Raw genomic sequence first — 26,744 nt, forward strand, 5'->3', positions numbered from 1 at the left:
TTTCATGAGATAAAATTAATTCTCACTGCAAAAACAAGGTTATAGCTTGTGATCATAAATATTCCCCAAAATTAAACTATCTCCTGATTTATTGTATTAAAAAAAAACACTTAAATGAAGTTAATCATAGTGGACAATCCTAAGACTCTTGACCTTGATACCTTTGAATAACTTTTAGGCTTGACAAACACTTCCAACAATCAAAAGAAGAATAAGAAGAATCGTTGTCTTTTTACCTTTTTAAGTCACTTCAGCAGAACACTAGTAAGAACTTCTTTAATTAATATTTCCTTTATTATATTCCTTACTTGAATTCTTGAAAGAATATGTTCTTAAAGTGTACTTCTTTCTTACTAAACTATTGTCTATAAATTTGAATGGTTTCCCTTAGAAAATTTACGGGAAGCTTGTAGAACGAAATTACATCTATTCAAGTAAGTGCTCTCGCGTTCTTTTATTTAGTTTATTTTATCTTTTTCTTTAAACTTATTTTTTTCATAGAAGTTTCAAATGATGGTTAACACAAAATCTGGTTAGAAAAATGTAACAGAATGTTCATACTTCATAGTGGACCTATCAACATTTAATGAGCCTTCCTAACCTCATCTAATGTTTGATACCAAGATGCCCACCAAGCAATAGGTTGCCCCCTTTAATTGCCGGCTGGTGTGTGTTGTAACTTGTAATGTCTGGATACTCTAGAATAACGATTAACAATATGTGAACATGTCACATAAAATCTTTACAGAATTCATATAATTTGGACCAACATACAAACAAATAATATGTGATATTATAAGATTCATTAATTTGCTGATTGCCGTATATTTATAAACTATAAGGTTAACTTTGGGAAACAAGGCTTAAGATTCAAGAAGAAACTCGATGGATGTTGGACTGTTCAATGCAGCAATTTCTGGGAATGATAGTTTCTTTGAAGAAATTGGGGGTGAGGTTTTAAATCTCACGCAGGTGACAAGGAGAGGGAACTCTGTCCTTCATGTAGCTGCAAAACCTGGAAAGGTGCAGATCATGAAAAAAGTTCTTGATTCGCAGCAATCACTTTTGTATATGGAAAATTGCAAAGGCAATACTGCACTACATATTGCAGCAAGCTTAGGACACTTTGACATGACAAAGCGTCTAATAAGTTGTGCAAAAGACCAAGAAGCTGCAGTGAAAAACTTACTACTAAGAAAGAAAAATCTGGAGAAGAACACAGCACTGCATGAAGCTATAAGAAATGATCATTATGACATTGTGGAGTTGCTAATTAGGGAAGACCCAGAGTTAGCTTCTTTTACAAATAATGCTTGGGAATCCCCTCTCTTTTTAGCAGTGGATCGAGGATTTTACAAAATTGGGCTCCAAATCATAGAAACCATTCCAGAATGCTCCTACATGGGAAGGAACGGCATGAATGCCTTACATGCAGCTGTCATTCGTGAACAAAATAGTAAGTACAACAAATTATTCACTTATAATGGAAGAGCCGTCCTTCCTCTCACAATAAATGTGAGCCCTTGTGGGTGACTCATGGTGGGGCTCACACCTCTTGTGAGAGGAAGGAGGACTCCTCTAGTAAATACCTTCAACTATATTTTGAAATTTTTTTCCACTTTTTGGGTGCTGAGTTGTACTTTATTGAGCCAAAGAAGTAAAATAATTATTCTTTCTACAGCTGACAACAAACAAGTAGAAATTGATGTCCATCCTGACCAGAGAAAAGTCTAACTCTCATGTAACTTCTATATTTGCCTAATTTTCAACTTCCTGGTTTTGGACATCAAGTACGGTTGTTTTTTGAGCCTGTCAACCAGAAATGTCGTAATATGGGTTATTTTTTAATCAGTACTAAAAAACTTATGAAGTTTGTCCGTTTCTTGTAAGTACTTTTACACAAAATTAAGAGAAACAAATTTATATATGAACATAGGAAGTAGCAACTAGGACGAGAAAGAAGAAAGAAAATAGGAACATGAAATAAAAAGCCAAATCTTTTGATAAAAAAAACTGTTCTTTTATAAATAGTGTGAGAAAATGTTTAATATATCTCTCTCCTATAAATCCTTAGTGTTAATTAATTACATTGTTAATTTCCTTTTGACAGGATTCGCAACTATTGTTTTAACCCTTGAAGACAATATGCTTATACCCGTTTGCAAAGATGCTCTTTTATGGCTGATTAAACAAATCTGTTGGATAATTTTTGAATCTCGCAAATTATTCAAACTCGATGTCACCGGAACAGGTAATTATCTCAATAAATTATAATATTTTGAGACATATTATGGCGATAATATTTTCATAATAAATCTTAAGTGGCAGGTTGTTATGGGTTTTTTTTTTTTTTTTTTTTTTTTCCATAAAATGTTATGGGTTGTTATTGATGAGGTATGTTAAGTTATGGTTTTTCACATAAAATTTATGTTGGTTTTATTCCATGACAAAAAATATTGTAATTGCATTAATTTATTTCTTTGTATTTTGTGGAATTTATTTGTAATGAGTTTAGTATTAAGTTGGTGAAGATTACTCAAGAAGTTGACATCGCGACTTGGCTCGTGAGTGGTGCAACCTGCGAAAGTCATATGAGAAGCACATGTTGGAAGCTGAAGAGTTAGTGCTAAACTGTATTTCGTGAGTCACTTCGTGACTCAGGCCAAGTTGCGAGTGACTCGCAAAACTCTTTGCCTGGATGATTTTTAGTGTAACTCTTATACCCTTCACCCATACTATATATATATATATATATGTATGTATATATATATATATATATATATATATATATATATATATATATATATATATATATATTCATTACCCATAAAATTGTAGGGAGGCTATTCAGAAGAAAGTCCTAAAGAGGTTTCTACAACCCACCATTTTAGAGAGAGAGCTACTCATCCTTAATTGAGAATTTCTTTGTAGTCTCTTCTCCACCCCTCTCCCATTGTCATATATTGAGAGGAGATTTGTACCCAAACACAACCCACACTTATTCAGAGTGTAGAGAGAATTTTGGAACTTGGGAAGCATTGCGTATTTGCCAAAAGAAGCCAGTGAGGCTTGGCAGTGCAATCGGGCAGTATTGCGAGATCCAAATAACTAGTGAAGACAAGATTCCGAGAAGCCCGTTTGTAGCTGGAGTTTGGAGGGCTCAAGTGCTTTAGGTAGATTAGGGTTGGAGGGTTCTTTTAGTATCCTTGTACTCCAACTTACTCACTAGTAGATCATTTTGACTTGGAGGGTCGCAGAGAGGTTTTTAGTCGAGTTCTTCCGTTTCTTCTTCGGTAACACATCTCAGTGTTATCTTGTATTTGCATTTTTCTTCCTTTACTCTTTAAGCTTTATATTTATTGTTGCTTTCTTGTAGTTATGGCTTAAAGAATAGTTCCGATTATTATGTATCATTTACTCTTGTTCCGCACTAAGATAAGTTAGAATAAAAACAATTAAGCTATGTATTTAAAATTGGGGGTCTAAACAAGTTATAGTGTTTCACACTATTTGAGCTTTCAAGGTAAAAATGTAACTTTAGTAGTAGGTTCAAATCAGAACTAATAACAACTAATCACTTATGATTTGTTGTAAAAATGTTGTGGACGAAGCACCTCTTATACTATTTCAATAGAACAAAGGATACAACAAAAATTCCTCAACATTCTGAAATTAGCCTATCATCTCATATGTTAGGTTCTAAATATTTAGGAATAAATGTTTAGGTTCTAATTTTATGTAAGTTGGTAAATCGAGAATAAAAACATGTCTAGGTTAAGTGTTAGACATTGCTCATGGTGATTAAATTCAAGTTTCAAGAACAGTCAAGCTATAAAAAGAAGAATTCAAGTTCTGCAAGACTTAACTGATCGAAAGAAAGGCTCAACCGAATCGAAGATCGTTTTCTGCAGATTTTAAATCAAGCTCAAAGCTATTGAAAACGTTTATGGTTTCAGTCCAACACTGCCTAGTATAAAAGGAAAACCCTAAATACATTTCAGATGCTCTTGGAAGTCTTGTGAATTACTCTAATGAGATTTGTGAGGTTTCTATAGCCTTCTAACCTAACAAGCATCTACCAGAAAGAAGATCTACATTCAATAACTAGTGGATTAATTTGCTACATATAGGTTCATACATAGCTGATGATTTAAAGTTTTGAGTGAGATTTCAGAGTCACAAACGTGGGTGTTTGTATGTGACAAATTTAGATAGAAGAGTCTGTGCATTCGGAGTTGCACGTGGTCATGTGAGTAAGTACTACAAGAGATAACTTTAGATTTAGGGTTTAAATCTATTGTAAAACTTCCATTTTATAATAGTGAATTTGTTGCTTTGAGGATATATTATGTTAAATCCTCCCTAGGTTTTTTTTACCTTGAAACTAATGGTTTCATTGGTTTTTCTGGGTTATCATATTGCTTGCCTTCTTTACTTTTCTACACTAAGTAATATGATTGTATGTGTTTAACCTAGATTTGAACAATAAACCTAAGTATCGACTTGGTTAACTAATTAGGTTAAACAATCTGAGTATACAGGGGTCTAAACAAAACAAACATCATACATGGATCCACAACAATATGGAATTATTTAATTTTTTTTAATAACCTATATCTGTGATGACAAGCTAGTGTTATGAAATTGTTGTCAAGTTTTGTTGGGTCTATAGAAGAACTTATACTTTATTCATCGCTGTAGTCGTTTATAAGTCGGAATAAGTTTTCTTGGACCCAATTATATGTTATTAATTACTCACTATTACTATTACTATTATTATTATTATTATTATTATTATTATTATTATTATTATTATTATTATTCAATGTGACACTTCATTCACATCTGTATACTCTACACATGTTTATTAGTGATGAATTGTGCATGCTAATTAGGTGAATTATCTGAACATTCACAAAATTATATTAACACAGTTATCCCAAGTCCTCACAAATTTCTTAAAAGTTAAGAGGATAAATAAAAAGTACTTTTTTCTTCCTTGTCATAAAATGGTATTTGATTAAAGATATTTTTTGAATATATCAAATCATTTTGTTAATAATGGCTCTAAGTTTTTTTGAAATTTAATGTTTTTAAATCTGTGTAATACACATTGGGTTATAAATTTCTTATTTTATATCTTGATTTGGTTTATAGTTACATAGTAAGAATACTGTATAGAGAGAGAGAGAAGGGGGGGGGGGAACCCTTATTAATGGTTAGATTTTTCATTCAGCTCCAAGGTCAAATTTGTGGTTCCCCCACTAATTGTAAGCTCATTCGTCATAACCAATCTTGAGTTGAGGGGGACTATTAGAATATAGGTCATTGTCAGGGCCTATAACCATTATTAGCTTTCTTGGTCCGTGGTCCTACTTTATTTGCACAACAATTCTATAGCTTTTGTTGCGTATAAGAGAACAACTTTTGCTATAATTTACTTATGTGATAAATTGTAAGTGATGAAGTAAAAATGGTGGACTCACAATTTTACCATTCATAACTTACTACGTGAACAAATTGTGATAAAAATTGTGATAAAAATTATGATTCTAGCATTGTTGGCCTCGGATAATTAACACACATGATAATATATAATAAGCAAAAGTAAAATTTTCTTCCCTAGAGTTTAGAATCTTTACTGTTTTCTTTTTTAAACTATTAAGAGTTGTTTTTATTTCTTAAACTATTAATAATGTTATATGTCATTCCATCTAATTTCTTTAACTTTCTATCCTATATATGTAATAGAATGTATAAGTGACAACATTAGCTAATTTCACATGGAGCACTAGATTAAAAAAGCATAGTTTATCAAACAATTTATTATACTTTTAAAAGCCAGACAGGTGGCATGATTTGATTGGTAACGCACATTAGCAAAAGTTTTTTTGAAAAAAATAATAATAAATAAAAGTAGCGTCTTGAGGCTATTTTGAACATCGACTTAGAAGTTTTATTTAGAGCATTCATGATAAGAGATTAAAAAATTTAGCTTTTATCAACTTAAAAACTTACTTTATCTATTTTAATAACACACTCTACAATACACCAAATATCAAAACTTCTATTTTAACATCCACCACATTAAAATACTATAAACAAACTAATATAATAAATATAATAAATCATATCTCACAGCCACCGTCAACCTCAACAACCCACTGCCACCATCAACCGCAACCTACAAACACAATAGCAATAGCCACATCCACCACCTCCACCGACCACAACCACAAACCACAATAAAAAAAATAAATAAATAAAATCTAGCCAACCAATGAATCTGACCACCACAAATCCACAAAAGCCAAACCTATGAATCTGACCACCACAACCAACCAAAACCCACCAAAGCACAACCAACAATAACCCAATGGAGCATAACCGCGCTGATGCCCACGAATCCGATCTCACAACCACAAAACCACCGGAGCACAATCCGATCGGTGTGGTAGGATTGGTGGAAGCACGCGGCGGGATTAGGTTCTTAATTAAATTTGATTGACCTACCCACAGATTGGGATGGAAGCACAGATCGGTGTGGTGGGATTGGTGGAAGGGCAGAGAGAGATGCAAAGAGAAATTGAAGAGAGAAAGGGCAGAGAGTGGTGGATGTTTGCGTGTGAGAGTGAGATAGGGATAAAGTGGATACGTGTGGGAATAAAAAATAATTTTTGTTATACCATCTAGCTATAGTGGGCTGCTAAAGATAGCAACCCATTGTAGCAATTAGTCAAAAAAGTTTAACTTTACTTTCTTTGTTGTAGTGTGTATTTTTTATGTTTTAGTTGCTAAAATGACTATTTAGGAGGTGTTTGAAAGAGTAGTTTGAGTTATATTGTTTAAGTGTTTTTGATATACATGCGGGTGAAAAAGTATGTGAAAAAGTGTATAATATTATTTAAAATATATTAAAATGTGTTAAAACTATACTACCAAACGGGCCTTAGTCATTTTAGAAACTTTATTCTGAGTGGTTTTAGAGCATTAGCGAAATTGCTATTTTACATCTGCACACGCCCAAAATTGAGCCAATTTGACATCGAGTTCGCTAAAGGAATGAGACTGGAAACCCAAAGAGATTTCAAATCAAGGGATAGTACGGAGATGATAGTACTAACAAGAGCAAAAAGTTGAAGTAATGTCTGAGCATGAGCATGAGCTGAGAGAACTTTAATTTGAAGACAATCATGGCAGTGTACGGTGGTAGTGGTGCCATGACACATGATGGAGGAGGCATGGAAAAGGCTTAGCAAAACTTTGTGCTTTTTAATAACAACTATAATCTTGCCAACTTTAAGCAAATTAAAAAAAAAAAAAAAAAGCTTTATGCAACAAAAAAGAAAAATAATAATAATAATAATAATAATAATCCAAAAGCACTTACTTTATAGTTGATGTTAATGTTGATTTTAATGTTATTTCATGTTTTGTGTATAACTTGTATATGCGTTTTCATTTCTTTTTTTGTTGAATTAATTAGTAGACTAATAGACTATTGGCATCAATTATAAGATTATAAATTTAAGATTCAAGTAATGTTCAACTTTTATTTTTGAGTGTTTTTTTTTTCTTTTATTTGTATTGAAAGAAATATGAAAAATTAAAAGAGGTTAGAAAACATGAAGTCCTTTCAGGTTTTTATATGTGAAAATGTTTTCCAAAAGAGATTGCAGCTTTGAAGTTTGATGGAGAAGGTGAAAATGTAGAAGGACAGAAATAACCCTAATTAGATCTTAAAGAATATGTACATCTCTTTGTGAATGGAGGGATATAACCCCAATTAGATCTTGATGCTTGTGATAGCCTTTTCTTTTAAATTTGATGGTAGATGTCAAATTAAGTATTTAAAAAAAAAATATAATTTAATGCTATATTTCTTATCCGCTATTGCATAAGGATTTTTTTTTTTTTTTTTGTTGATGATTTCAACAAAAACTAGTATAACAATATTACTCTTTCAATTTAAAATTATAACTTTTTATTTTTAATTAATTATATTTTTAAAAAAAATAAAAACATAAAAGAATACACCTATAAAAAAAAGGAATGAAATTTTAACACAAAAACATATCACAAATTCACTCAAAAGTCATGATAATTTGTAATGGATAATATAGTAAATTATAATAATACACACAGCACACTCCTATCAAATCTCGAGTTTTGATGGAATGAAATGTAAAATTAAAGAACCTTAAATATTTTGACCTATTCATCAATGGCACTTTCTAATTTTAGTTCACTCGTAACAACATGATTCTCCCTGTCTCTACTCTTTTCAGATTTTTTGCACAAGATGTTGGACAAATTTCCAACGGCAATTGTAGAAGCCGATGACTATGGCTGGATTCCTCTTCATTATGCTGCATATTTAGGCAATGTAAAAGTTGTAGAACTATTTTTGAAAAAAAAGAGTTCCCTTGCTTACATAATGGACAAAGAGGGCATGTCTGCTCTTCACATTTCAGCTAAGAAAGGACATGTGGGTGTAATGAGAACTCTCATTAGAAATTGTCCAGAAACTTGTGAATTGTTGGACAACAAAGGTAGGACAGCTCTTCATGTTGCCGTGGAAACTGGAAACAAAAATGCAGTGGAAATATTGCTCAAGGAATTAGCTTTTCAGGATCTCATAAATGAGCAAGATGAAGAAGGAAACACGCCTTTGCATCTAGCTGCAATCAATGGGCGTTATACAATACTGTTGATGCTAGCAGATGACAGGAGAGTTGACAAGTGGGCTATGAACGAGGAGGGGATGAACACTGCTGACATTATTCAGTTAGATAATCGGCTTTTAAGCTGTGAAAAGGTAAGTCTCGTGAAACTTTGTATATATTGATGAAAAATTATTTTAGTTTTACCAAAGAAAAACTTCTGTAGGAAAACGCCAGTCTTCTAGAATTTTTAGAAAAAATTACGGATTCCGTTCTCTTTGTTGTGATATGAAAAGTAATTAGTTTAGAGCATTAAGAACCCTTTTTTTTTTTTTTTTTTTTTTTTTTTTTTTTTTTTTTCTATTCAGCGAAAAAAAAAAAAAAACTCATCTAATTCTGTTAACTATACCCTGTTTCATTAAAATGCTTTTTCTTCCAAATCATTTGCTTCTTATGAGAGCCACCAATCCTTCTCCCCCATGAAGATTTACATGTAGTGGGTGCCATTGACACAACACCAGACCACAAACTAACTAGAACCACAGAACTATTTAACAGTAGCACCACACACAAATCAAAACCACCAATGAACAATAATAGAGGATGCAAAACCGACCCACCAAATCCAAGAATATCCACAAATCTCACAGAGAAATCAGATAGTGATTGAGAAACTCACTCATAATCAGGAAAATCTTAAGAAATCGGTAACCAATGAAAAAATATCCCCCAAGAATCCAAGAGGACTTAAGAGAAAAAACCCTTAAAATCCTAGGCCTATGATGTGGCTAGGACTGGTGCCTGGACGTGCTTCAACACACGCCAATTTGGAGAGAGAGAGAGAGAGAGAGAGAGAGAGAGAGAGAGAGAGAGAGAGAGAGAGAGAGAGAGAGAGAGAGAGAGAGAGAGAGAGAGAGAGAGACTACATGCAGCCAGGGATGGCATTTCTGCCTGATCCGTGGGTACCCGATTCGATAAAGAATAGGTTCGGGTTTGGATTAAAAAAAAAAAAAAAAAAAACCCAAACAGGGTTTGGGTCAGGTCTGGATTTTTACAAAAACCCGGCCCGAACTCGGACCCGACCTAACTCGGTTACATAAGAATTTACTTAAATACACTTATATATATATAGTTATAAACCAACCCTAACCTAACTCATTTCATTTTCCTCTCACTTAGCCACCTCTCTCTCTCTCTCTCTCTCTCTCTCTCTCTCTCTCTCTCTCTCTCGGATTTGTCAACCTCATGGCCTCATTCAACCTCACGACGTCGGCTCTGTTCATTCAGCCTCACGGCCATGATTTTTCTTTTTTCTTTTTTGGTTCATTTTGTCTCTCATTGTTTTTTTTCTTTGTTTGTGTTTGTGTTTTTTATTTTGAAAAGGAAAATCATAAATCTGAAATTTTTGTGTTTGTGAATTCTGTGTTTGTGTTTGTGTTAGGGTTTCTGTGTTTGTGTTTGTGATTTTGAAAGGGAGAATCTAAAATTTTTGTTTTTGTGAAATTTGTGTTTGTGTTTGTGTTAAGATTTGTGTTTGTGATTGTAATTTTGGAAGGAAAAATATGAAAATTTTGTGTTTGTGAAATCTGTGTTTATGTTTGTGTTAGGATTCGTATTTTTGTTTGTGATTTTGAAAGAGAAAATATGAAATTTTTGTGTTTATGAAATATGTGTTTGTATTTGTGTTAGGATTTGTGTTTGTGATTTTGAAAGGGAAATTCATAGATCTGAAACTTGTGTTTTTGATATCTGTGTTTGTGTTGTGATTTAGGGCTGGGCATGATGAGACAGGGCCCGTGGAGCCCGCGGGGCGGGTTTGGGGTTGGAAAAAAAAACCCGTTCATTAAACGGGGTGAGTTTTGGTAATGGGTTCAGGCTCGCGGGTCGGGTTCGGGCATAAAGAAACCCAGCCCGAACCCAACTCGTTGCCATTCCTACATGCAGCAAATACCAATCGTAATTTTTTAAGAAGAAGAATGAAAAACTAAGCTCATTTCTTTCTCTATCAAACACAACCCTTCTTCTGCCACAACCACAACCCCAATGAAAGGAAGAAACGTTTTTTATTTTTTAACTTAAGAGGAAGAATCAAAAAATGAAAACCCTTTTTTTCTCCTTTTATTTTTGAGTTAATCATCAAAAGAAGTTTATACGTTCATCATAATTTTATGAATTTACAATTAATTTAAGTTACCAATATATAATTTATGACTAACAAGATTGTAACATTATTTAACTCGGTAACACCAAAGAGTGTGGCCTAGTGATAGGAGCCTTAGTTCCATCATGTTTGTGAGTCCAAGCATGTTGTGGTTCAAGTGGTGGCACCTACATTCCCTTGCTTGTCCAGTTTGGGGGTGAGGTATCCCGATAGCCTTGTGATGGCTTGGGTTGTACCCATTGACTTGTTACAACAACTTGTAGGGTGTGGGGATAGTGAATTTACACCTGAGATCCCATTTTTTGGCCTTAAAAAAGTATATTATTTAACTCGGTGTGAAGTACACTAGATAATTTCTCAAAATCATATATTTGAAAAAGAGAATATTATTTATAAATTTATGAACATTTTAATTTTTAAATGCAGGGGCCATATGTATATACACTTCATTTTTTTTTTTATAAACAGAATAGTTCATACATATATTTTCAATTTTTGATTAAATTTTTTTGGGAGCCATTGCCCCAATGTGGCTCTGTCATGGAGGAAATAATACCACATTCCGGGGTGGAGCTACATGTATGAGTAGGGGCCCAAAATTTTAAAAATATTTTAATACTATATATAAATATTTAACATCTTAATTATTCGCCTACAAAAATGGGACTTGGCTTCTCCCAAATATTTGAGCTAGTTCAATGATACTTTTAAAAAAATTGTCCAATTGATCTAGTGTTATAGAGAATTTTTTTTCCTTACATTAATTTTTTATTGTAAAATGTGTTCTTGTGTCTGTTAAAGTTTTAAATCATTCATTTCTTTTAATACTTTATTAGTTCAATTGAAAATATTTTACTCACTTAGGTTGGTAATTGGTAACTTATATTAAAAATGAAAACTTTAAGAATTCACTATAGAGGCGGATTGTATAGATGTTTATGTTTGTGCACGTTTATAGAAGTTTGTATAAGCTAATAAATAATATGTTTGTGTTTGAACTCTCAAAGTATTGAATAAATGCTCAAACAAAAACTTGTAGGATGTATTAATGTCAAAGTGGAATAGAGACAACATTCTACTGAGTTTGGAACGAGTTGTTAGACAAACTACAAAAGTGCAGACACGTGAGACAGAAGGGCTTGAAGAATTTCATGAAACACAGGGGATGGTGCGTGCAGAGGATAGAGCAAAAATGTGTGGTGCCAATAATGTGAAAGACAATCCTGGAAAAGGCAACCACTACAAGAAATTTGGTCTTTAGCGACGGCATATAGTCGTCGCTAATGCTTTAAATATCGTCGCTATTTATATTGGCGACGAAAAATGTCGTCGCTAATTTTCGTTAAACAAAAGTGGTAACAAAAAAGTTTTTTAGTGACGATATTAATGCCGTCGCAAATATAATACTATTAACGACGACAAAGTCGTCGCTAATAGTGACAATTGTTGTCATAAATAACTCGAGACCCTAAGACGAAATGTCGTCGCTACTAGCTCATTAGTAGTGACAAATTTTTTTATTGTCGCTATTAAATTATTATTAACGACGACATTTTTGTTGTCGCTAATATGTCATTACTAGCGATGACGCTTGCTGTCGTCACAGATAATGATATATAAGTGACCACAAACATGTCATCACTAAAAATCGCATATTAGCGATGATATTGTTTGTCGTCACTAATGATATGATAAAATATTAGTGATGACAATGTCGTCGCTAATACTATTTTACATTTTTTTTCTTTAAAATTTACATTTTGAAATTTACATGGGTACCTAATGAGAAATAATTATAAACCATAAACCACAATTCCACACATCACAAATTTTCAATCACAAATACTCATTTAAGCTTAACAATATTGGCTCAATCAGTAACTACTAATAAGGAAAAACAATACCCAAGTTCAATATCATATACATAATTCAAATTCAAATCTACCATCTCAAATACTAATCAAATAATAACAAATTCTTCAAGAAGATATACAACCAAACTTGCAATGAAATGTATCTCCCCTCAACATCATTAGTAGCCCAAGGCATGCGACATTTTAACCTGAAATAAAAAGAATAAACCAATGTAAAGGTCAACTAAAGTAGATGACAAAAATGCATACAAAATAGTTTTAACATCCAAATAAAATTTTTAACATTTTTATTTTTCAAAAATACCATAGCTGAGAAGATATGAAAACTTTATGTATTTAACAAAACTTAACTTGATTCAAAACTTAACTTAATCTTCATTCCAAAGATCTCCAATAGATTCATCATTACTAGATAAATCTTTTTCCTGATTTTAAGCTTAAAACATCATCATCACTATATATTTCTTCTTCATGGTTGGAATTTGTATCCCATTCCTCCTTAGACAAGTCATCATTGATGAACATACTTTCATCAAGTTGTAAATATATATCATCAACAACTATTAAGGCCCCCAAATTTATTGTTGTCACATCATCTCTATGCAACAAAGTTGAGTCTTCATCATTTTCTTGTTGAATTGTTGCATTAACCCTAATACATTCACTTTCACCTGATATACCTCATCACTATTATCTTCTTCATTTTCTTTATGCATCCAACTTTATTTTATCCATTTTCATGTCCCTATCATAATTTCAACAAACCCTTTTTTACTTGAGATGAAGTGGGTCGATGAGTTAAACAAGTTCTCTAACAATTGAATTTAGTAAGTTATATTTTTCATCATTCAAGTATTATCAACAAGAAAGTTTACAGACATTAATTTTTCATGTTGTAACAATTAAAACAACTAACAAGATTATTAAAAAGATAAATGATAATTCATAGATGTAATAGAAGTGAACTACTTACCAAGTATAACCCAACTTTCCTCAAAAGGTTGCTACTTCTTGTAAACTAGCCCGCTTAATAGGAATACCAGCAATAGCTTTGAGTTGAATACAAATCCAAGCATCAAATGAAAAAGTGGGACAAAATAAAGGATAGAGAACTCTATGCTTGCTCCAAGAACCCAACAGTGAGTTAAAAATATAACATTTTTTAAAAGAAAAATTAAAATAATAAATGATCAAATGACTAAGCAATGAGAAGTGAAAATGAATGAAAAAGTTTGGAAATTTTGGACCACAAGATTTTCAATTCAAACATACCCGTTATTTTAAAAAAAAAATACAAGGTAAATAAGCCAATGCCAAGCATCATAAGAGCTCTTATAATAACTACTAAGTATCCCAACCCCAGCACATAAGTGGATTTCAAACAAATTAAAATAAAATTATATACTAGTTACTATACAATGCTCTAGTTAATTAATTTATTTGTGACTTTTGATTATATGTTACACATCTAGGAACAAAGTTGTAGCACCATAAAAATGACTTCTTTATAGAATTAATACACGTAATAACAAAGTTTTAGCACCATGAAAATGATTTCTTTAATAAAATTAATTTTGAGAGAAACATGATCATACCAAATTGAGATAGTCAAGATGAAGGTTAACGGCAAGAATGAGATTTAGCTATAGCTGAAAAATGTTGCAAATGTCAATGCTAAGCTCTTATAATGTATAAATTTTGAGCTAATGATCCCCAGCAATATCAGTATGTTACTATTTTAGATCCTCATGTAAGTGTGAATTAATTAGGGGAATCAATATAAAAAGAGGATGTATCCAATTACATGGGTCCAGCCCACACCTTATCAAAGCTCTAAATGAGCTTGTCTCGCAAGCTTGTAGAAAAGTCAGCCTTCACTAAATGAGACATGACTTGAGGCGTGTGGGACACGTTGGTTTTTCGCTGAAGCAAACAAAGGCCACTCGGCTAGAGTGTGAGAAGAAACACTGAGAGAGAGCTGAAGTATTGTGAGTTCCACAGAGCAAGCAGGAAACACAAAGAGATATTCAACCATTTAAGGTGTAGTTCAAAGAAAGAAATAGAGATATATACAGTGAGAGTGTGAGAGAGTGAAAAAGAAAAATGTGACATTTTTCTTTGCTCAAGTTATACACACAAGGAAGATAAATTGGTAAAGTTCTCTTGGAGTTTTTGAGTGCTACAACCAGGGAGAGTTGGAGTATTAAGAGGAAGATTTGACTACTGATTTTGTGGTGAGATTGTATTTAGTCCTTGAGATTTATTTGTTGCATATCTAATTTATTGTGGACTCAAGCTTAGCACAAACTTGAGAGTTGTAATTTTTATTTTACAATGGATATTTTTTAGAGTTGTCCCGTGATTTTTTCCTCTGCACTTGAGGATATTTCACGTAAAATTTGGTATTCTTTTGTGTATGTGTTTATGTAGTGCTTATTGAAATTTTTTTTTTGTTTCAGTAATATTACTATTGCTTGGTAGTCACTCATTTTAATTCACACATAGACATTGAGGGGATTTAGAAATTTTCCCCAACATTTACATTAAGGGTTTTAGACAGTACAAAGGCAGAACCTTTAGTCAAAAAATTGTGCATTTTTTATAAATAGTTATCAAATTCTAGAGTTTCTTGAAATTTCCACACAGTAATGAATACAAACACATTTTAAAGGACCCTGTCAAACAAATTTTTTTTTTTGGGCGCAATTGTCAAATATATAAGCAATTTTTTTTTTTTTCAGAGTCAATGAAATATATAAGCAGAAGGATTGTCTGGGTTTAGGTTGGAATGAAATGGTACCATAAGCATTAATTACCCAAAAAAAAAAAAAACCATCAGCAATTAAGGCATGTAGTACGGTAGCTAAATCCCAACTCCATCTTTGATTTATTATATTATATATTTATTAATTTAATTACAAAAACAAAACAAAAAAAAGAAAAGTCATACCTAGGTCCCACTGATTGGAGCAAACTTTAATATCAAATCTGTAAAAAAAATTGAAAAGCGAACCAACTCTACTAACATTAATACGAACAAGAAGAAAACGAAAAAAAAAAATCGAAAACACAAATGAGAGAAGAGAGAAAGAGACAATACCTGGAAAGCGGCTAAGAGATGGTCAAAGGCAGTGGATCTACAGGTTCTGCAAGTGTTAAAGAGATGGTCGGCGGCAGTAGGCCTATAGGTTCAACGGGTGTGTGAGAGGGATGGAGAGAGATGATAAGCGATAAGTGGTAATTGGGTACTGACTGAGAAAGAGTGGGAGATCATGGCTCATGGGACTTTAATCAGTTATTTATTTTTTATTTTTTTTATTTACATTTCATGAGTTATTGTGACAAAAAAACTATATCTATTGTGAGAGACTTTGGTTGCCTTTGTTAAAACACAATATTGTGACAACTATTGTGTTTCTTCACAATATAGTTTAATATTTTACTAATAAAGTTTTTGGTGGGATATAATAATTTATAAATTGACAAAATTGTCTAAACTAATAAATTTTATTTTACTCATGAGAATAATTTAAAATTTAAAAAACCAAGAAACTTCTAAAATACTCCAAAACCACTCAAATGAAAAAAATAATAATAATATCTTTGGAACAACCAAAATGACTAAAATGTACTTCAAATGTCCAAAATACCCCTAAAACCTTCAAAATGACCACAATACCCCCAATTTATTTTTAAATAACCAAAAAAACCCAAAATCACTAAAATGACCAAAATACCCTCAAAACTTCTAAAATGACCAAAATAACCGTGAAAATATAAAATGACCAAAATACCCCTAAACTTCTAAAATGACCAAAATACTCCTGAAACATAAAAAATAATCAAAATACCTCCGAAACCTCTAAAATAAGCAAAAATACAATGAAACTTCTAAACTACTCCAAAACTACTAAAATGACTAAAATACCCTCAGAACCACAAAAAATGACTAAAATGTATTGTGAATGCAAAAAATACTCCTAAAACCTCCAAAATGACCAAAATACTCTGGAAACAACTAGAATGACCAAAATGCACACAAAACTACTAGAATACCCCTAAACCTAAAAATTTACTAAAATAATCTTGAAACCTCTAAAATGACCAAAATACCCTAAAACCTCTAAAATGACAAAAATGCCCCTAAAACCTCTAAAATGAAAATTTTGGCCTTTTAAGAGTTTAAGGAGTATTTTGGCATTCTAGAAACTTTAGTAAGTTTTGGTCATTTTAGTAAATTTTGGTCATTTTAGATATTTCAGGGGTATTTGGGTCATTTTAAAGGTTTTGAGGTATTTTGGTCATTTTAAAGATTTCGAGAGTTTTTTTTTTTTTTTTTGGGTCAGTTTAGAGGTTTTAGGGTATTATTAGTTATTTTAGAGATTTCGCGGGTATTTTTAATCACTTTAGAGATATTGAGAGTATTTTGGTCATTTTAGAGGTTTGGGGGGTTTTGGGTCATTTAGATGTTTCGAGAGTACTTTGGTCATTCTAGTTGTTTTGGGAGTATTTTGATCATTTTAGAATATACTTACATAGCCTTGGGGGCATATGTCTCATGATATCTTACATGCATCAAGAATAAGACGTGTTTAGATTGATGGTTTTGATTTTAGAGGAAAAAACAAAAATAACTTTAGTTTGAAAACCATTTGAAGAACCCACAATTAGTAAGGGTTAATGTCAAGATAAATTGGAAATCTCATGTTTGATCCAAGGGAGCACCAACTAGTATCTTCCCTTTAAAAATGAATTTTTGAAAATTAGTATATTTTATGGAAAATATAATTTTAAAGGTAGTGTTATGAACTAATACTTTTGTCACTCCAATATGTGATTCAAGAGAAAACATAATTGTAAATGAAGTAATTTGGGGAACATAATTTCAATCGGATGGTTAAATTATGAGAACAAGGATAACTGAATCTTCATGGGGCCACATGGCATGTGATCGTCATGCTCCAATTCATATTCAAATCTTGATCATTGGATTTCAAGAGTATGGTGACATATTGGTGTTGGCGAAATTTGAGACCAATTGGATGGTCAGATTGAAAGAGAGCCATACAAGTATGCAACACATGTCCATCATGCGCCATAATTAGATCTAACATCTAATCGTTGGATTTGAAGAGTGTATTGAAAGGTTAATTCAAGTAAATAATGATCACAATCGAACGGTTGGATTTAGAGAAAGGTACGGTCAAAGTTTAGTTAAAGTTAGTCAAACGCAATCAAATCCAATCAAACTTAATAGATGGTCCCTGATATCGTTGGAGATTTTGAGGGTATTTCGGTCATTTTAGAGGTTTGGAGATATTTGGGTCATTTTAGATGTTTCAAGAGTATTTTGGTCATTTTAGTTGTTTTGGGAGTATTTTGATTATTTTAAAATATACTTACCTAGCCTTGGGGGCATATGTCTCATGATATCTTACAAGCATCAAGAATAAGACACGTGTTTAGATATTGATGGTTTTGATTTTAGAGGAAAAACCCAAAATAACTTTATTTTGAAAACCCCACAATTAGTAAGGGTTAATGTCAAGATAAACTGAAAATCTCATGTTTGATCCTAGGGGAGCACCTACTAGTATCTTCCCTTTAAAAATGAATTTTTGAAAATTAGTATTTTTTATGGAAAATATAATTTTAAAGGTAGTACTTTGGACTAATACTTCTGTCACTTCCATATGTGATTCAAGGGAAAACATAACTTTAAAGGAAGTAATTGGAGAACATAATTTTTAATCGGATGGTCAAATTATGAGAACAAGGATAACCGAATCTTCATGGGGCCATATGGCATGTGACCATCATGCTCCAATTCATATTCAAATCTTGATCATTGTATTTCAAGATTATGGTGACATATTGGAGTTGTCGAAATTTTAGAACAATTGGATTGTCAGAATTGAGAGAACAGAAGCCATACAGGTACGCAACACATGTCTGTCATGCGCTATTATTAGATTTGGAATCGACCGTTGGATTTGAAGAGTGTCATGAAAGATTAATTCTGGTAAATTATGGTCACAATCAAACGGTTGGATTTAGAGAAATGTGTGGTCAAAGTTTAGAACAAGGTCAAACTTGGTCAAACTTAATCGATGATCCCGAGACCGTTGGATTTGGTGAAACTAGGTTCATGGGAAGGTTTCCCGTGGATTATTGGGTATTGGAAAAGTTGTTAGAAAATATCAATGAAAAAATAATTTTACAAGATGATGAATATCTTGTTAACATTGACTTAGATAAAGTTGATTAGGCAAGACAATGAAAAAATTATTATTTTGGCTCATATATCATGTATTATCACTTCTGGTTTTAATCAATTGGAATATGTATGTTATAAATAATTTTAATTTGATTTATTTAGTTAGTTTTGGTAAATATTATTACATAATTAATTTTTGAATTGGTTATTAGTTGAATATTTTATGAATTTATAATGAATATACCTTTCATATATGTATATCTATAATATTTTTTATAATTTTATTAAGTATTTGTGTATCTTATGACACATGATATACAAAAAATCAAAAATTGATTCACGGTACGATTCACATTTTGATAACTATGGGTATTAGTCAGTATTTAGAGTGAAATTAGAACTTTCTCAATTTTTGTTATTTTTATCGATTTTGAGTTTCGAATGGGTGAAATTATGATTTGAGAGTATTTTGAAGCAACAAGCCCTCCCTAGTCTCTTTGTTTTTTTTTTTTTAACAAATTGGAGAGTTTTAAATTACTTTAGAGGTTTCAAGGTTATTTTGGTCATGGTATAAGTTTGGGGGTATTTTGGTCATTTTGATGAGGCTAGTGGTATTTTAATCATTTCAAATATTTTAAAGGAATTTATGTCATTTTAAAAATTTTAAGAGGCATTTTGGAGGATTTGATAAAAAAAAAAATCATATTATATCAAAATTATTTTGGCCACATATTAGTGACGATAATCTTTGTTGTCACTAAAAGATCTCTAATAGCGACGACCTAATTCGTTGCTAATATATAATCTGCTTCCCTCCATTAATTCCCTCCACTTTTTGAGAGTTAAAATTTTTCCCTCCAATATATTTTGGTAGATATATTTGCGACAACATGTTGTATCATTGCTAAAATGCGACTATCAGAGACGACAAATTATATCGTCGCTAATAGCCTTCTATTAGCGATGACCAATGTGTCATCGCTGATAAAGAGAGCATATATATAATATATTTACTATATATTTTTGGCCACATATCAGCAACGACACACAAGGTCATCACTAAAGTTGATTATTAGTGACGATAGATGTTGTCGTTAAAATAAATCTTATTTTAGCGACACAAATGTTGTCACTATAAAATTTATTGTCGTCGCTAAAAGTTTCCTTCCATTTTATAAAAGCAAATAAAATTCCCTCCATGATGTTAGCGACGACTTATTAGCGACTACCTTAGCATCGTCGCTACCATGCACTTATTAGCGATGACCATATATTATCGTCGCTAATGTGTGCCTAATAGTGACGACTTTTTGGTCGTCACTAAAACATTGGTCGCAAAAGGCCAAAATTCTTGTAGTGAACACAACTCCAAAAGACAACACATCTCCAAAAGACAATCCTGGAAGAGACAACACTACTCCAAAAGACAACACATCTCCAAAAGACAATCCTGGAGGAGACACACCTATAGCCAAATTCAATATAACGGCAATGACAATATTTACAACTGTCACCTTCGCAGCAGCTTTTCAAGTTCCTGGTGGATACGAGGACTCGGGCTTGGCAGTTTTACGCAAAAACAAACACTTTCGAACCTTTATGATATTTGATTGTTTGGCCTTTGGTACCTCAGCGGCGGTAATGTGCATCCACTTTGCATTTACAATTTTTCCAGAAGTAAAATATCCTCGCCTCTCCCGGTATGCAGAAATGCTACAAGTGCCGTTAGTTGAATTCTCCATATTTTGGATGATAGTAGCCTTTTATGGGGGTGTACAAGCAGTCTTGGATGAGAATGACCCTTCAAACCTTGCTTCTTGGGTTACGCTTTATTTAGTGATTTCCATTTTGGTCCCCTTGTTTTTTATTTTTTGTTGTACAATGTATACAGTTAAGTTTTAGATTGCTGGCTAAATTTTTGGGTCAAAACAAACTGCTGCAAGGGTTGTTTTAAATTAGTTTGGTTTGTATTAAAACGAATCAAGATGCAGAATTTCATTAATTAAGCTTGGTAATGATCACTAAAGCAAAATAAGGCCCTAGTTGGCAAACGCGGCTATAGAGCTGATCTTTGGGCTGCGTTTGGCAAACACGGCTCAAAGCCAGTCTATAGCTGTGTTTTTGCAATTGCGGCTTAAAAAAACGCTGTCTAAGACCCGCGTGTTTTGTAGTGAATGGTAAGATTTTTGAAATATTAATCTAATAAAAAGTTATTAGGTGGCGTAACATTACTTAGAGTTATACTAGATATAGCTTTAACTAACAAAACCTTTTGAACCTAACAAAACTAACTTGAATCACAGAACAAGTTAACATAACACCACACATTAAACAAGACCACCAACAATAATAGAGGATGCAAAACCGACCCACCAAATCCAAGAATATCCACAAATCTCAAAAAGAAATCAAATAGTGATTGAGAAAATCACTCATAATCAAGAAAACACTTAAGAAATAGATAACAAATGGAAAAAAAAAAATCCCTCAAGAATCCAAGAAGACTGAAGAGAAAAACCTACAAAAATCCTTGGCTTATGATGTTGCTAGGACATGTGTCATGGACGTGCTTCAACACACACCAATCTGGAGAGAGAGAGAGAGAGAGAGAGAGAGAGAGAGAGAGAGAGAGAGAGAGTCGGATGGGCTACATGCAGCAAATACCAATCGTAATTTTTTAAGAAGAAGAATGAAACACTAGGCTAATTGCTTTCTCTATCAAACACAACCCTCCTTCTACTACAACCCCAACCCCAATGTAAGGAAGAAAAGTTTTTTAACTTTTAATTTTTTACTTAAGAGGAAGGATCAAAAAATAAAAACCTGTTTTTTTTTCTCCTTTTATTTTCGAGTTAGTTGTCTAAAGAAGTTTATATGTTCATTATAATTTTATGAATGTCCAATTAATTTAAGTTACCAATATATATAATTTATCACTAATAAAATTGTAACATTATTTAACTCGGTGTGAAATACACTAGACTTTTCTCAAAATCATATATTTGAATAAGAGAATATTATTTATAAACTTATAAAAAATTTAATTTTTTAATGCAGAGGCCATATGCATATGTACTTCAATTTTTATATATAAAAAAAAAATTATGACAATTTGTACGTATATTTTCAATTTTTGGTTAAATATTTTTGGGTGCCATTGCCCCAATTTGGCTCTGCCATGGAGGGAAGAATACCACATTGTTGAACTCTCAAAGTACTGAGTATATGCTCAAACAAAAACTTGTAGGATGTATTAATGTCAAAGTGTAATAGAGACTACATTTTATTTTATTTTCAAGTTTGATCAATGAACATATTTGATTAGTATGTTTTTGTATGTGTTTTTCTTATTTTGAAGTTTCAGTCATTGGAGTCTAGAAACCCACATATATATATATATTGTAAAGTTGAATTTATTCAACCATGTGTTAGCTTTATTTCATGCCAAATTTGTTTGTAATTTAGCATTTAGAAACCATGTATATAGGTGGGAATAAGGGTTATGTATGAGAGAGTGTGAAGAATTGATCAAGAGTGTGCATCAAAGAGGCAACTCGCTACTAGAGTCGCGATTGACTCGCGACTGGCCACCCGCCAGAATCAAGCACACATGTGGAGCATGCAGAAAGTTGAAAGGTTAGGACAGCTGAATCACTACAGGACAAAAAGTACAGTCTAACCATTTTGTTTTCTGGCGACTAGAACTCGCAACTCATCCCAGTCGCGAGTGACTCACCAGAACACCCTATTTTGCTAAAAACTGACTTTTCACATTACATCTCATACTCTACTATAAATACCTTTATACCCACTAAATGTAGGTGTGTCTATTGAGAAAAAAACCCTAATAGAGGTTTCTACAACACACCCACCTCATTAGAGAGAGAGCTACTCATTCTTAGAGAGAAATCTTTGTAGTCTCTTCTCCTTCTCTCTCCCATTGTTATATCCATTAAGAGGAGATTTGTATCCAAACACTATCCACACCCATTCAAAATGTTGAGAGTGTTTTTGGAGCTTTGGGAAGCATTGGAAGATGACAAGGATGGCGGGTGCAATATGAAGCTTATTGCGGGATCCGGTAAGCTAAAAAAGACAAGATTAGACTTAATCCTGTTGGAGCAAAAAGCTTGGAGGGTTTAGGTGCATTGGGTAGATTAGGCTTGGAGGTCAATTGCTATTCATGTATCTCAACTGATTTTCTAGTGGATCATTTTACCGCTTGGAGGGCGGCAGAGAGGTTTTTCGCTGAGTTTTTTGGTTTCCTCTTCGATAACACATGCTAGTGTTATCCTTGTGTTTGCATCTCTCTTCCCTTACTCTTTAACCATTAATTGTTACTATGTTTGTGATTAATTATGTGTTAAAGTAGTTTGCCAAATTGGGTATTGCTTATATTTATCATTCCACACATTTATTGTCTGAATATAAGCTTTGTTGGTATTTTTGAAATTAGGGGTCTAAACATTCACAGTGTTTTTACACATTAAGTGAACTTTCATATCTATATATATATATATATATATATATATATATATATATATATATATATATATATATATATATATATAATAAGAACATGGAAAATTGTGAGATCTTAAAATCTTATGCAGCAAAATATTATAACATCTATAAAAATTTAATATTTTATAATTAAAGATATGTTCCTCCTTGTACTTCTTTCATACTATTTTAAGTCACTTGATCATGGCACTAAGAGGAATTTTTCCTTTCCTTTTTTATACTTTTAATTCCTTTTATTATATACGTTACTTGGTTCTTTCATGTACTTCTTCGTTACTAAATTGTTGTCTATATATAATCCCATAAAAAATAAAAAATAAACCTGTTGTCTATAAAATTGAATGCTTTCCTTAAATAATTTACGGATAATACCAAAAGTGTGGGGACACCAACAGGGGCAAGCTTCTATTACTAAATCATATCTTATTTAAGAGTGAGCTCTCATATATATATATATATATATATATAGATGGGTCTAAGTTACACCTAGTGTAACTTTAAAGAATTATACATTTTCAAAACCATTGGATTTAAATAGATTCAACGGTAAAAAAAAGACACTTACTAATGCTAATATTTTGATTAGGATCTCATTTATTAACCCTTATTTATGACATTCTATACCTATCTCTAAACCTAAAAAAATATATATGTTTCTCTCTCTCCTCCTCTATCACTCTTCCACCTCCACGGCTAGGACATTATCATGTCTTCTTTTGTCCAAAAATAGGACGATCTAAAATCCAGCAAGGTGTCCAGCCCATCTATCCTCATACTGAAATTTTTTCTATCCTATTCTTGAGGCTAGACAACTTGTTAATTAAGAGGGAAAACAAATGCTTTCCAGTGCTCAAGCCTTCAAGAATCTATAAAAGGGTTGGCTGACATTTATTTCATCACCTAAACGTGCACTAAGTGTCACGTCCACGTATGGCATCCAGCGTTTTTGCCTTTTTTTTTTTTTACCAGCGTCTCTTGCACTGTTCATAGGACATGAACAGTGCATTAAGGCAAGTAAACAGTGTTTTCTTATATGAACAGTAATCCAAAAATTATTTTTTTTTAAATTTTTTTCAGTAATAAGTTTTCAGTTTTCAATTTTCAGCAAAAAAAGCGACATCCAAACACACACTTAATCAATGTGACGCTTGTCCTAGCGTTGTTGTTATCAGCTTCACAGCTTGCCTTCATTTCTATCTTGTAAATTTTTTTGGAAGGAAAGGAACTAAAAAGAACTAAATCATGTACATATTAATATACCATAGTCCTAACAAAGTTCACAAAAGATAAAACGAAGCTCAATTCCAAACAAATAAATAATAGTTACCATTTCAATTCCTCCATCTCGAAAGTAGCTTAACAACGCTATTTGACATTACATTACCCATTGAACATAAAAGCATAACAGTAAAAATTGTACAGGTCATAGACAATGTCATAACTCATAATGCAGGACCAAATAATTTACAATTTGACCACTGCTTCTTTTGCTTCCGGCAACTTGGCCGTGGAGGTGGAATCCTATGGTAGTGGAGGTGGAAGAGTGATGGAGGAGAAAGAGAGAGCAAACAGAATTGTGCAATGGAGGAGAGAGAGAGAGAGAGAGAGAGAAAATAAGGGATAATAAATGATATCTTTATCAGAATATTAGCATTAATTGGTATCTTTTTTTAATTTGACTGTTGGATCTACTTAAATCCAATAGTTTAGAAGATGTGTAACTCTAAAGAGTTATACTAAATGTTACTTGAACCCATCTAATATATATATATATATATTGTTAATTCAGCAAAAACAAAACAAAGCAAAAGACAAAAATACTCTTAAGGGTGGAAAAATCAATCCAAACTCATTTGCCCACCCGCTTAAGTAACCCAAATCCACCCAATTATTAATTGGTTTAAATAGGTATTAACCCAATCAAACCCAATTAACATTAATGTTTATTGGGTTTTAACTAGGTACCCAATTAAACCTAGTTATTACGTTTCTACAAATCATCAACTCTAAAGGATTTAGGAGTACTTTGGTCATTTTCAAATTTCAAGGGCATTTTGGTAACTTTGATTATTGGGTAATTGTGCGAGTTGGGGTTTACTCATAATAATTGAGTTGGGTTGGGTTTGGTTTAAAAGTATTTAGTTAAATGGACAATAATTGCGTAAATAAATTTTATATACCAAACTTAATTATACCCACTCATTTGACACCCCTAAAAAAATGTAACAAGATGTTCATAGAGGACCTAGCGGCTAGCGGCACTTTTATTTTTATAAAGTAAAAGCAGTAGAGGGCCTAACAATACTTTATGATTCACTTTTCTATATGTATAATGAAATTTATATTCAATTAATACACACATAAATATATATAAGAACGTGTAAAATTGTGAAATCTTAAAAATTTATGTAGCAAAATAGTATAATGTCAATCAAAAGTTAATACTTTATATTTATTAATTATAGATATGTTCCTCCTTGTACTTCATTAATTCATACTATTTTAAGTCACTTGATCATGACACTAAGAATAATTTTTCCTTTCGTTTTTATTACTATTAATTAATTCCTTTATTATATACCTTACTTGGTTCTTTCATGTACTTCTTTGTTACTAAACTGTTGTCTATAATCCCATAATAAAAACAAAAAAACAAAAACAAAAATAAAACTGTTGTCCATAAAAGGGACACGGAGCAAGCTTCTGTTACTAAATCATATCATATTTAAGTAACAGCTCTCGTTCTTTTATTTATTTTTTCTTTTGTTTTTTTTGTCTTTGTTTTTTTTTTCTTCAAGTACAGAACTTTCAAATGGAGAACCAAAAAAAAAAACCTACTACTAATTCAGCAAAAACAAAACAAAAAGACAAAAAATTACTCTTAGAAAAATGTAACAAGATGTTCATAGAGGGCCTAGCGGCTAGCGGTACTTTTCTTTATAAAGTAAAAGCAGTAGTGGGCCTAGCAATTCTCCATGATTAATTGTTCCCAACCCCATCAAATGTTTAATGCCAAAGATGCGCACTAGGCAATTGGTTACCCACTTTAATTAATTGCCTAAACTACTGATTGACACTCATTTGAAACTGTTCGTACCGCTTTGGTATATCCCTTAAAAAAAAATTACTCAGTATATAATTCCTTTATTATATTCCTTACTTGAATTCCTTGATATAAGAATTTTTTTTTTCCTTTTTCCTTTTTTAAACTATTTAGAACACAGTTCCTTTTGGTAGAATAATTCTTAGGTACTCTCGGAGCACAGAAAATAGTGTTTCCTCCTCTCACATTCATGATAAGGTCC

General features: G+C 32.2%; 1 protein-coding gene and 1 long non-coding RNA gene across 2 annotated transcripts; one reads left to right on the plus strand and one right to left on the minus strand.

Moving 5' to 3' along the window:
• Nucleotides 1-398: 398 nt before the first annotated feature.
• On the plus strand, nucleotides 399-20,817 carry LOC142627709 (protein ACCELERATED CELL DEATH 6-like). The gene is made up of 6 exons (XM_075801574.1): nucleotides 399-434; nucleotides 843-1,456; nucleotides 2,111-2,251; nucleotides 8,289-8,818; nucleotides 11,864-12,056; nucleotides 20,342-20,817. The coding sequence occupies exons 2-6, from the start codon at nucleotides 886-888 to the stop codon at nucleotides 20,815-20,817; spliced, it is 1,911 nt and encodes a 636-aa protein (XP_075657689.1). The 5' UTR covers nucleotides 399-434; nucleotides 843-885.
• Nucleotides 12,660-15,968, minus strand: LOC142627710 (uncharacterized). Its single transcript, XR_012842929.1, has 4 exons — nucleotides 15,799-15,968; nucleotides 15,649-15,686; nucleotides 13,672-13,747; nucleotides 12,660-12,886 (listed from the first exon to the last, which is right to left on the minus strand). It is a non-coding gene; the product is annotated as an uncharacterized LOC142627710 (long non-coding RNA).
• Nucleotides 20,818-26,744: the final 5,927 nt, after the last annotated feature.

The sequence above is a fragment of the Castanea sativa genome, chromosome 3 (genome assembly GCF_040712315.1).
Source record: "Castanea sativa cultivar Marrone di Chiusa Pesio chromosome 3, ASM4071231v1".
Taxonomy (NCBI): domain Eukaryota; kingdom Viridiplantae; phylum Streptophyta; class Magnoliopsida; order Fagales; family Fagaceae; genus Castanea; species Castanea sativa.